This window comes from Ursus maritimus, unplaced genomic scaffold, assembly GCF_017311325.1.
Source record: "Ursus maritimus isolate PB19 unplaced genomic scaffold, ASM1731132v1 scaffold_23, whole genome shotgun sequence".
In the NCBI taxonomy this organism is placed as follows: domain Eukaryota; kingdom Metazoa; phylum Chordata; class Mammalia; order Carnivora; family Ursidae; genus Ursus; species Ursus maritimus.
The window spans coordinates 33,194,111-33,207,927 of record NW_024424786.1 but is presented as its reverse complement, the minus strand read 5'-3'; the positions used below and the strand labels follow the sequence as shown (position 1 = coordinate 33,207,927).

The following is a 13,817-nucleotide window of genomic DNA, read 5'->3' as shown; positions in this document are numbered from 1 at the left end:
CTGTATAAACAAGCAATATCACAAAATTTCCTATCTCTCCTTTGTTCCTTCAAAAATCCATTTGTTCTTCCCACAGAAGCCTTTCGCATACCAAATTAAGTGTATGAACCCCATCTCTAATTATTGAGTAAGCTACTTTTTGTGTGTATCTTACATACATATGAACAAACTTTGCCTGTTCGCCTGTTAATCTGTCTTTTGTCAGTGTAGTTCACAGGTCCTCAAACAGTAAACTTAAGAGGACAGAAGAAATATGTTCCCTCTCAGACAGAATGTATTGAATGTGTATCTGCATATACATATATACGTATACATATATATATCTGTGTGTTTCCAAAAGCCAATAATGAATACATACTTTGAAAATACCATTTTTTTCCTCCAGCGAATCTCACAGGTGTTTAACAATGCTCCTGCCTGTGGAATCAATAAACATTCCTTAAAGGTTTCTTCTCTAAAATTCATGGTCACTGAGCAAATACTTTTCTCAAAATAATTCTTTTCATTGCTTCTTTGGCCTCTGTATTTCTCACACTGTATATCAGGAAATTTAGGACTGGCAGCAAAAGAGTATAAAACATGGACAGGATTTTGGCTCTGTCCTGTGGGTAGTTAGAGCTGCTCCCCAGATAAGTAAATATCACTGTTCCATAGAAGATAGTCACTACCATTAGGTGAGAAGCACATGTGGAGAACGCTTTATATCTGCTCCTTGTCGAGTGTAACTTCAGGACGGTGAGGAGGATTCCCAGATAGCAACTAACCACTACCAGAAAGGTAGTCACTGATGTCGTGCCAGAGAGGACTGTAAATAAAATTTTGCTGTACTGGGTGTCGGAACAGGACAGTTGAAAGAGCAGTGGGATATCACAGAAGTAATGGTTGATGACGTTGGGCCCACAGAAAGACAGGCTGAGCAAGCTGCTCAGGTGGGTGAGTGAGCTGGCAGAACCTGCTAGGTAGGAAACGGTCACCAAGTGGACGCAGAACGTGCGAGTCATGAGGCCCTTGTAGTGAAGTGGGCGGCAAATGGCGACATAGCGATCATAGGCCATGACCGCCAGGAGGAAGCATTCAGTGGTCAGGAACATGCTGAAGAAGGAATATTGAAGAAGGCAACCGTGATAGGAGATGACTTTCTGTCCTGCTATGTAGTTCACCAACATTTTAGGAATAAAGACTGAGGAATAGCAGAAATCCAAGAAAGCCAACTGGCAAAGGAAAAAGTACTTGGGGGAATGGAGCTGGGCACTAGTCCAGATGACTGTGATGACCCAAACATTGCTCACCACAGTGGCGAGGTAGATGGAGAGAAACAGCATGAAAAGGACAGTATTCAGCTCTGGGTTATCAGTCAGCCCCAGGAGAATGAATTCGGTTACCACACTGACATTTCTGTTGGCCATTTGTATGTCCCCCTATGGGGGGTCTGCAGGGAACAAGAGGACAATGAAAATAACCAGAGTATAGTGTGAATATATGCATTCAATCGACTAGCATCTTTAGGAAACTGCACGGTCTTAGTTAACAGTCACAGTCCATAGGAAATTCAATTCTCTCAAGTGTGAGGAGTCAGCCTGAGAAGAGACTTTGATTGACTCAAAGTCTCATCAGGGGGTGTAAACTGACATTATGCACTGTAAGAACCTTGGCAGAATCAAAACTCCCTTGGAAAGCCTCTAGGAATGTAGATTTAACAGAAAGAAATTAGGAGATGGACCTGGGGTAACAGTATATTCCAAATTCCAGATTACAAGGCAAGAACCCTGTATTTGAGGAAAAACTTTTCTTAAAGAACACAAAAACTCAGTATGTAACAAGTAAATTTCTGAGCCATCTAGCAAAACTACTGTGTATGACATCTTTTTAATTTAGACAAATAAAACATGGCACATGTTACACAATAATATATATATATATACACACACACACACACACACAATATATATATATACATGATGGAATTTATAGACCATCCATAAAAATGGAAAATGAGAATTAGGGATGTCTGGATTAGAGAGTGAAAAGAAGTCAATCATTTTCTATCATAACATTTGCTATTCCAACAGATATTTGTCATTCCATTTTCTGATTTCTTAGAGCATTTATTATCCAATGGCGTGGATTAGTCCATATCAGATTTTTTTCATTAATCAAGAAACTTTTCAATATGCTTTGATCCCTGCAGTCAAAAAACCTCAACCCTGATTTCAAGGACAATACATATACTTTTGGTACATTAAATCATGCATGGATATGGATTTTTATCAAGAAAAGGATTATTAAATTAATTTTATTTTAGGTTTTCTCATACAATCTGGATTACATGAAAAATGAAATTATAATAGCTGGCATATTAGGGAAATGAAAGATTAAGTAATTTTGGAGGAAAGGTTTCTTCATTCCAGGATTTATAGGAATACATGATGGACTATTGTACTTTGGGAGTTTCCAATAAGAGAAATAAAAATAAAGCATGCTTTGCATTAATTTGACAATTGAATCTATTTACATTGAACGTTAATGAATAGGATGTTTCATAATCCAGGCTTTGGGAATAATATTTCTTTGCTATTGAATAAAAGGTGAGAATGACATGGGTTTGATTCTCTGCCCTTTACTCACAATGTAATGTAAAGTTATTTAGTAACAATTCAAATGTTGCAAACCTTGGGACGGGATTGCTTTGATCATGTCTACTTTACTGAAATGCCAGAGGTGAAAAAGAAGTACGAGTTCTTTTTTTTGCTCCATTAAACTGTGGATTTCATGTCTAAGTCTTAGTTACTAGCTTAACTACAATTTCATCTGTGAATCTTTCTCAGAAATAGTTGTGATAATTGAATAAGAAAATATGTGAAAACTGTCTGCACAGCCCCTAAATGTTTGTTGTGTAGTCAAAGTAAAACAAGTAAAACAGATACCAGACTGTCTATTGACATACTGGGCAAAAGGCTTTTGACTAAAGTAATATTTTGGATCTTTGTTCTTTTTTGTTGGTTTCGTTTTGTTTAGATAGTTTTGCCTGCCTCCCTGGACTTGAAGCAAACCATTTGTTACTTTGACTATGAGTTCCCTCTTATGTCACTGATTTCATACTTGTTTCTTTGATTTTCGTTTAACAACTATTTACTTTCATCTGGACTGCCTTTAATGCCATTTTTCCTTTTACTGTAAAGTCGGTTATACACAATAAATTAATCTTTGAATCTAAAAATTAGCTCTGGTAACAGGGCCAAAAATCACCACTCTCTCAGATTTAATACAATTCACAGCTTGTAATAATTAAACTTAAATTTTAAAGAATTTCTTTAAATAAATTTCTTTTTGTAATTTACATATTCATATGAAGCTCTAAATACAGTTACCTGAGGATATAGGGAATGAATCCACTAATTTTTTTCTTAAAGATTTATTTGAGAGAGAGAAAGCATGAGTGGGAGGGGCAGAGGGAGAGGGAGAATCTCAAGCAGACACCCCACTGAGCATGGAGCTGGACACAGGTCTTGATCTCACCACCCTGAGATCATGATCTGAGCCAAAACCGAGTTGGACACTTAACCTGACTGAGCCATCCATGTGCCCCAAACACACTAATTATTTTAAGAGAGCTATTCAATGGGCTCAGTGAGTTATGCATCTGCCTTTGGTTCAGGTCATGATCTCAGCGTCCTAGGATGGAATCTGGCATCAGGTTCCCTGCTCAGCGGGAAGCCTGCTTCTTCCTCTCCTTCTGTCTCTCCCCCTGCTTGTGCTCTCTCCCTCTCTGTCAAATAAATAAATAAAATCTTAAAAAAAAAATAGAGCAAGAGAGCTATTTGATGTGGCAATGGTCTAATTCTATTTCACTTATCTCAATCATTTGAATGGATTTGAAGCAGATGATTTTTCTTCACTTTCCATTCATAGCATGTATTAAGAGTTGCTGTTTTTGAAACCTGGAGAGGCATTTATAATTCCTCTGTTAGAGCACATAAATATAACACCTACCTGATGTTGAGATGAAGCTTAGACCTTTCTCTTAGTTTCCTGACTTGTGCTTATATTTGGTTCAGGGTCTTTGGAGGATGGAATCCCCAGTGATTCTGTGATATTACGTTTCATTAAAAGAGCAAAGAGAGACTTGGGGAAGGTAAGGTCCCAGCACCATCTTTCCAAATTATAGTAATTCATGGATTTGGCCATTTCTCAGTTTTAGAAAAAACTGTCACATAAAAAATGTATCACACACAAAAAAATGTATCAACTTCATAAGCCTCTGCAAAACAACATCTAAGTTATTAGAAATGAACTCCATCAGTGTTTATCATTATAATTTACATAATATAGTTATATATATTTTATATATATCTTTTTTAGTTTTATTTATTTTTTTATAATAATATTTTTTATTATATTATGTTAGTCACCATACAGTACATCCCTGGTTTTTGATGTAAAGTTCAACGATTCATTAGTTGCGTATAAAAGGGCTAAATTCCATTTGCTGATGACCATATGCTTCTCTACATATGTATTATTATTGGTAGTGATTATGGAAAATATGTATATATCTTTCAATCTGAGATAACCCAAAAGAAGTGGAAGCAATCAGCAATCACTAGATAGTCAAGCGTGTGTATGTTCATACACTAACTTGCCTTTTAATATGAGACAATTTAGTCAATTAAGACACTAAAATAAATATCAAGTTTAACATTTTTGCCACTGTGGTGGTTGAACACAAATGTAATTTTTAGAAATTCTAGGTAGGCTGCTACTTGGAGGATAGAATGAAGAACAGAGAAGGTGGTAAATCAGAGTAAAAGGGTAGGCATTTACATTTAGTAAAAAAGGGGAGGGGGCAAATAAGAATAAATAAGTCACTGATACAGGACAAATGCAACCAAAGCAACAAACTTAACTGTACAAGAACAAGGTGGTGAAAATTCGCAGTGATATTCAAATGAAGCAATAGTTAGACTAACACACAGGGGATATTATAATTAATTTTACTAACAAGAAGATTGCTTTTTCTTTGGCAACAAAATATTAAGTAGGATTGTAGTTGGGGTTGTTTTTATTTATTAAATGCCTCGTATGTTCCAGGCACTTCACAACTATTATCTCTAATCATTAGGTAATTTTATGTAGTTGAATATTCTGATGCATATGATTCGTATTATATGTGGCCCAGAATTATTAAAGGAATTGTCTGAGTTTGGACTTAGGAAATGGTGGGACAATACCTTCATACGGTGATTGTCTCATGTAAAAATTTGTGTTGCTTTTACTGTTTATTCCATACAGTCTTTTAATACTGACAGACTAAGAGTGAACATAATAAGGATGGAATTTGGAACCATATTATATGAAAAATATGAAAAAGTCAGGGAATATCCAGTATGAGAAAAATTAGACTCAGGACAGTATTCTTCTCTTTTTTTTTTTTAAGAATATTATTTATTTATTTGTTTGTTTATTTGTTTGTTTGTTTGTTTGGCAGAGAGAAAGAAAGAGCACAAGCAGAGGGAGGGGCAGAGGGAGAGGGAGAAGCAGGCTCCTCACTGAGCAGGACTCCATCCCAGGACCCCAGGATCATGACCTGAGCTGAAGGCAGACGTTCAACCGACTGAGCCACCGAGGTGCCCCTCAGGACTAGTATTCTGATTCAGCGATAACTGAACATCTGAGCAGTCTACGAATGAAGAGTGAGAATATATGAATTTTAAGACTTCATGAGACATATCTAAGACTGATTCCAGCTCTAAAGAAAGAGATGGGTTTTGCTTAAATTGAAAAAAAAAAAAACCCTCATATTTAATTGGTGAAATTTAAGAAGCTAGTTTTATAGGGTAAGGATGATAAACTTTAGACCATTTTTAGAGGGCATTCTATAGTGGATTAGGGTTTTGAAAGGATGACAATATGCTCCATAGATATCCATAATTCTGGGAATCACAATTAATTCACAGGCACAACTGACCAAGGACTAACTGAAAATTGCCATCAAAGCTGGGATCAGTGTAATCACTATTGTGTTCATAGCAAAAGACCAAATCTCAAATCTTGGGAACCATAAATTCCTTACACTGACTTGTGGGTCCCTTAATAAATAACAAGCATGACCATGGTGCAAATGCACCCATGACTAGTCCAAGTACTGCCAGCAACTTATTTCCCTGATGTATTAGGCCAATTCTAAACTCCAAACACCAAGTCTACACATGAAATAAAAAAAAAAATATATATATATATAAAACACATATTTAATAGAGATTGTCTGTGAACTAAGAGGAAAGTTATGTTAGATAAACATCTGCTGAGTTCTGATTTCTCCAAGTGTTGATGTTGAGCAGTAATCAATTTTATGGATGGGGTAGAGAGATTGGAGCTGAAGGTGCCCATTCTCAATTTTTTATCCTGGTATTTTACATGAAAATGGAAGAAATAGCATCAGATACTTCATTCATGAAGTTCTCATTTATTTCTAATTGACTAAGTATATTAACCACTTAAGGGTATTTGGAATGTGCTTGACTGAGTTACATTTAGTGATATGTGTGTGTATACACACACACACACACACACACACACACACATACATGTATATATATGAATCAGGTGCATATATATACGGTATATTACTCATTATGTAGGGTATAGTACCCATTATATAGAATATATTGCTCATTTTCCAATCTTCACCCTACAAATCTGTGACACACCCTTCATCTGCCTCAAAATTTAAGGATTTTTTTTTATCTTATTTGAACATCCAGTTACTGTTTATACTATAATACAGTAACTCTTTGTTAGGGTGAGTTGAAGGTCAGTATTAAACATAAACAAATGTCATACTTTTGTTCCATAAAATAACACCCTTCCCACACATGTCCACTTAGTAAACTATTTTATCTACATCCTGGCCGGCCAGGGTTTTATGAGGTGAGTATTGTAACAGAAGGAGGTGAGTATTGTAACAGAATGAGTTCAACTTGTTTTTCTGAGTTTTAATTATCTAGCTCGTGTATTATTATGTTTGATACTCTAGGATATAAGATATTGAATGCTGTTGAAAAAATTGTGAAGAACTATATAAAATTAGGTTTACTTATCATTATTATTTTACCTTTTGATTTTTTCTGAAAATCAAAACTTTAATACAAATTCATTTATATGAATGCCTCTTATACATAAATGTCACATATATGTAGCCTTAGGGGACCCAGTTTCAAATAATATATCAAATAATTTTAGGGACACCTGGGTGGCTCAGGCAGTTAAGCATCTGCCTTGGGCTCAGGTCATGGTCCCTGGGTCCTGGGATGGAGCCCCACATTGAGCCTTGCATCGGGCTCCCTGTTCAGCTGTTTCTCCCTCTCTTTCTACTCTTCCCCCCTGCTTGTGTTCTTGCTCTCTCTCTCAAATCATAAATAAAATCTTAAAAAATAAAAAAAAGAAATGATTTTGGATAATCATAAAGGGTCATACAAATTTTATATGATGTTCTTGGTGTTGGTGGTGTCATTATTTCATTCTGAAAAGTAAACTTTCGCATGAATTTCTTTGTTTGCATTTCTAATATAATGAGAATGTCATTTGCTATCTTTTTTCATGTTTCAGTTTGCTATCTTCACAGATATTGGAGCCATTCACTCACTGAGAGGAAAAAAAAATAAAAGTTTAATCTAGCCTGCCATGTAAAACCATATATTAATATTTATAGAGTAGTCAGGTGTCTTATTGCGCTGCTTAGCCTAGCTGTCTCTTATTATTTCAGTATTTAAAAGACTCTCAAAAAATTAAATATAGTTTTATTTGCAAATGAAGAATACTTTTGTTTCCTGGTAGGAGACTTCATAGCAATTTAGGGGGAAGAGATCACTATGAAACAATCAATATTTATGGGCCTGATTTCATCATTATGCACCTGTACATATGATTTGAATCAAAGGGAAAACAATGGCTTCACATATGTTCCCTTCCTGTAATGCATAGAACAGATGTCCTCCTGCATAAAATACCTTCAGGAAATTTCTTGTTTAAAGTCTAAAGAAGATTCTGGAAGTTCTTTAATGGAAAAAACGGGAAATGAGTCTGATTTTTCATGACTCCCTAATTATCTTGGAGGCCTCCTTCCCATGAAGTCAAATTCTTCAAGGTAAATTTTCTCTGAGTTTTAGTAACCCTTCCATGTGGAGTGGTAGTAAAAGTGTGGCATTCTGTCCTGTTCAGTTTCATATGTAATAAGGGAAACCAAAGCCAGGAATAGGGAAATGGCTCAGACTAATGACTGGGAGTGAAATCATGCAGGCAACCTAGAACCCAAGTTCTTTTTCTGACTATTTTTGAGTATTTGCATTTATTTTGAAAAATGTCTGCCTATAAATAATCCAGGCTAATTTCAGAACATGCATATGCCAGCTATGTGGATAATTCAAGTACCAATCCTTTTTGCATTAAAAGTATTTTACTTATTTCTCGTGCTTAATAGAGAGACTGAGTTAAGAGATACTTTATTCCTGGGGCGCCTGGGTGGCACAGCGGTTAAGCGTCTGCCTTCGGCTCAAGGCGTGATCCCGGCGTTATGGGATCGAGCCCCACATCAGGCTCCTCTGCTATAAGCCTGCTTCTTCCTCTCCCACTCCCCCTACTTGTGTTCCCTCTCTCGCTGGCTGTCTCTATCTCTGTCGAATAAATAAATAAAATCTTTTAAAAAAATTATAAAAAAAAGAGATACTTTATTCCTTACCAATCTTATGTTTGTATCTGTCTATATGTCTGTTTATGTGTCTGTTTATCTATTTGTATGTACTCATTCTTCAACTGTCCAGAGATAAATAGCCTTAATCTTGCTATGGTTTTTAGGTTAGTTTACACAGTAACCAGACATACCTCTTGTACCTGTTACTCTTCTGGCTTTTTTCTTCTACTGTAAAATGGAAGGCTCCCATTAGGTAAACTCTGGAATTCCTTTGGCTCAAAACTTTAATAAATTCATGTAAATATTCTGATCTAGAGGACTTCTTTCTATGCTATTTTGGGAGACATATGGTGTGAAATTAACAAGGAAAATATTTCATTTCTATAGCTCTTTTCACAGCATCTTTTACTTCCTTGTTCCTTAGGCTGTAAATCACTGGGTTTAACATAGGAATCACCAGCGTATAGAACACAGACACCACCTTTTCTTGTTGTAAGGAATATTGGGAACTTGGTTGGATGTAACTAAAGCTTATAGAGCCGTAGAATAAAGTCACAGCCGTTAAATGTGAAGCACAGGTGGAGAAGGCTTTGTGTCTACTGGCAGCTGAGCGGATCCTCAGGATAGTAGCAACAATGAAGACATAGGAGACCATCACAACCAAGAAAGTGATCATAGCAATAATTCCAGAGAAGATTAAAAGCAACAGTTCATTCATGGATGTGTCAGAACACGACAACTTCAATAGTGGGGGAAGGTCACAGAAGAAGTGACTGATGATATTTGGCCCACAGAAAGACAATTTCACCAGGCCGATTGTGTGTGTCAATGAGTTGATTAAGCCTCCTACACATGACCCAATGACCAGGACCATGCAAACTCTTTTAGTCATAGCCACTGTGTAAACTAAAGGGTTCACGATGGCTACGTAGCGGTCATAAGACATTGCCGCCAGCAAGAAGCCCTCAGTGGTAAGGAGTGACACAAAGAAAAAATATTGCATGATGCACGCAGAGAATGAGATTGTCTCCCGTTCAACAAAGAAGTTCAGCAGCATTTTTGGTGCAAAGACTGACGAATAGCAGGCATCCACAAATGACAGACAGCTAAGGAAATGATACATGGGTGTTTGGAGTTTGGGAGTTATTTGAATTAGAATAAGCATTCCTAGATTCCCCACCAAAGAAATGGTATAGATCAGCAGGAACAGAACAAAGAGGACCACTTTCAGTTCAGCCCTATCTGTCAGTCCCAAAAGAATAAATTCCGTAACCAATGTAAAATTCACATCAGCCATGTGCGTGTGTTTCTTGGTACCTGTTGATGACAAGAAAATTGAAATTGAGAATAATCATGTCACACCATCAAGACTACTTGGAATCCCTAACTAGCTGTGCAACTTGGGCTGTTGACTTTTCTTTCCTGGTTTTTTCACCTATAAAATTAGAAAAAAAATTTTTAAAGATTTTATTTATTTATTTGACAGAGAGAGACAGCCAGCGAGAGAGGGAACACAAGCAGGGGGAGTGGGAGAGGAAGAAGCAGGCTCATAGCGGAGGAGCCCGATGTGGGACTCGATCCCAGAACACCAGGATCAAGCCCTGAGCCAAAGGCAGACGCTTAACGACTGCACCACCCAAGAGCCCCTAAAATTAGAAAATTTTAACTAGAAAGTCGCTAGTCTCTTCAAGTACTGTTTACTAGTCCATTCCAAAAGGACATCCCATGAATAAAAAAAAGTAAATAAAACATTAGGGTCTTAGCTTCAAGGTGCATGTAAATGCTTCTCTTTTTATGCAGAGGGGGAAAAAAAGCTAAAGTAAATTTTATTCTAAAAAAAATATGCAAAGCAAAGTCCAATTTATAAAGCATAATAACCAAGGTTGGAAATTTAATCTGTGGTCTCATTGAAGTTCTTTTAAACTTCTCACTTTGGGTTTAATGGTAGCTAATACCAAGTACATCAAAATATAAGAATTAACTTTACTATGGCATTTGAACTGAGAAATTCCACGTAATTTCATGTTTAGTTCATATTACACAATTATTTTTGTAAATCGGTTGTGATGAAAGACAAAGCCCTAACATCCATAAACTTTGTGGTCATCCTTAGAAAATAGCCAGAGGCATTGGTTTCTGAGAAAAATGCCACTGGGAATGGGAGGAGAAGGTACTCTGAGCTGGCATGTGAAACATGGTGAATAGCAACTTATAATTGGCTTTTGATATGCAATAGAAATATCTTACTCAGGAGACTCAGGAAACAGAGTTTTTATACTTTTTCTGATAAAGAGCAATGTAAACCTATAACATAAAGCAAACCCATAAAGCATACAGATACGTTTTCACAATATTTTTTTGGATGTTGCAATACATTTCCTAAAACATGCAATGTCTTTTCCACTGAATACACAATGGTTGATTATTACATTTTGTCTGAAAAAAATGTAACTATCTTTTTAAACTATATAGAAAATAAAAATAAACATTTTAGGCATTTACAGTGCTATAGTTTTACCTCTTTAGAATAAAGGGAGATGTTTTTGATGGCTTCATTATCCTTTCACTTGGGAGATGCTATATCTTTAGTACAGTAGGCAAACTCAGAAAAAACAACATTACAAAAATATTGAAATAGTCAGAAATGAGGTAACTGTGTTAGATGTAGACTACCTACACTGATAGGTGAGGAACTATGGGGATGTAATTATGGCAGATAGCAATTCACCCTTTACGGAAGAATATTCCACACTGATTGAAACATCGATTTTTCATTGTTTCACTAGATGTTGCCTAACAATTTTGATGTTAATGTAGAAAAAGAAATTGAAGTGTAGCATAAGGGGTGAGAATAAATGGCCAAATTATAAATTCCTCCTACTCTGTGTTTACGAGAATAAAATTAAAACATAATTTTTGTGTCTTCATCATCGTGTTTTTGTATTTTTAACTGATTTGCAAAATGTATTTATAAGAGTCAAATAAGTGAGTTTCACTTACCAGTGGAAGAAAAAAATATTCAATACTTTATCTTATTTAGGAATCTTTAACTGCTCATTCCAGTGGATTATTTCTCTATATCCCCCCCCAAATAATCAATCAATCACACAGAAAAGTTATATTTGTCTAAAACAGTAGTATAAAAACTGGGTAAATGATAGTAATTACAGGTAGGAGGATTGAAATTCAAACTTCTCCTTTAATATATGATAATCATAGGCAGAGCCTCCATGATATAAAAGCAAGAGTAAGATGGTCAAAAATTTTAGTTATATATTTACTTTAGTACCAATGGGAATAGAGTCCCCGGGGCTAATCGTCTGATCAAAAGGATATAATAAATACATGATTAAAAGTTCCTCTGTGTTTCTTGAGGAACTTAGGAAACTCTCAAGACCTTAACGGCTCCCTGAAGGCATTTAATTTCCTGAATGTTAGAATGAATAGAAGGAAATATAGGGCAAGTAAGTATAGGGGGAAAAAAAAAACAGTATATAAATTCTGAAAACCAGTGCAATAGAATAGATAGTGATGATGCCTGCTTGGTACTTTAGCAAGAGAAGCTTTTCAGAAGAATCCATTAGTTAGGCCTACTTGTCAGAAAACACACATGGTGATGAGCAATGGGTGTTATACGTTACTAATGAAGTGTTGAACCCTACATCAAAAACTAGTGATGTGCTATTTTTTGGCTAATTGAACATAATAAAAAAATTTAAAAATATAAAAAAATAAATTTAAAAATTAAAGCTCTAGGGGCACCTGGGTGGCACAGCGGTTAAGCATCTACGTTCGGCTCAGGGCGTGATCCCAGGGCGTTATGGGATCGAGCCCCACATCAGGCTCTTCCGCTGTGAGCCTGCTTCTTCCTCTCCCACTCCCCCTGCTTGTGTTCCCTCTCTTGCTGGCTGTCTCTATCTCTGTCGAATAAATAAATAAAATCTTAAAAAAAAAATTAAAGCTCTAAAAAAAAAAAAAAAGAAAGAAAGAAAACACACATGCATACGTCCACATCCACACACACACAAAAGTGAAACTAAAACCCAAACATCAGTGGGCTTTAAGGTAGTAGAATAACACCTGGTTAAAAAAAAAATCTACTCTGTTTTCTTGGATTGTGAGGATGGAATCAAAGAAAATTAAAACTACTGCTTCTTCAAAGGCTTCCTTGAAAGGAACCCAGCCACCCCTATCTTGAATGTTTTTTCCTCCATTCTAGCATGTGTCTGCTGATAGACAACTTTTGGCATTTTGCCTTCATTTTAAAATGAATAATGAGGAATTCTGGTAGCAGAATTGTAAAATTGTAAATTTGATCTGTTTAATTGTAAATTGTCGTTTAGTTACAATTCTGTAAATAGGAATTGTCCTTTACTGTTTATTCTGAAAGTAATGAAAATTTGCCTCCCTAAATGGACATTTCCTAAATGCCTCAATTGAAAGCTAAAAGAGCAGGCTATAGGAGAGGGTATTAGGTGATAGTATAAAGTTGAATTAGGCCAGAAGATGATTCACTATTTTAGAAGGCCTAGAAGATTCTAAGTACCTGATGCATTCTGTGTTATTTTCAAGTATATAATTTATTACCAGTCCATATATGAAGAACTATCTGAGACATATATATCAGAACTATAAAAAAGATTAAGCTTCTTAGACCAATAGCCTCTTTTCTCCTAGGAAATTATAGATCAAGGACAAAAATTATCTGAAAAAACATAAATGTCTCTATTTGCAGGTGATAAGGGAGAGAATAAAATAGAGTAAGGATTGCTAAAAGGATTATTTAAAATGGAGCAGGGAGGACACCGAAGGGGTGGGGCTAGAAGCCAAGGATATGTTCCATATTAAAATGGATGTAAATAGACTTTCTGCCTCAACACAGTTCCACCTAGCAACCAATCCCAAACAAGTGAGTGTAACTGTAGCTATGCCAGCACCAATCACATTTCCTTCAAAATGATTTATGTAAATTCCCTCTCTCCTCTTTGAAAACTGTAACCTCCTTTGTTTCTCCCAAGCACACTTTTGACTTTGGTTGAACTTGCAGTTTTGTATTTCCTTGGTTGACACAGGCACTCAGTTGGGGGGAAAAAAAACCTACATTTAGAAAATCCCAAGGGGGGCGCCTGGG

At 36.0% G+C, this 13,817-nt stretch overlaps 2 protein-coding genes across 2 annotated transcripts; both read right to left on the bottom strand.

Moving 5' to 3' along the window:
* Positions 1-467: 467 nt before the first annotated feature.
* Positions 468-1,425, bottom strand: LOC103666064 (olfactory receptor 1052-like). The gene has a single exon (XM_008694094.2). It carries the CDS (start codon positions 1,404-1,406, stop codon positions 468-470), a length of 939 nt encoding a protein of 312 aa, XP_008692316.1. The 5' UTR covers positions 1,407-1,425.
* A 7,619-nt stretch (positions 1,426-9,044) lies between these two features.
* LOC103666213 (olfactory receptor 1052-like) lies at positions 9,045-10,071 on the bottom strand. The gene has a single exon (XM_008694230.2). The coding sequence runs from the start codon at positions 9,981-9,983 to the stop codon at positions 9,045-9,047; it is 939 nt and encodes a 312-aa protein (XP_008692452.2). The 5' UTR covers positions 9,984-10,071.
* Between the last annotated feature and the right edge of the window lie 3,746 nt (positions 10,072-13,817).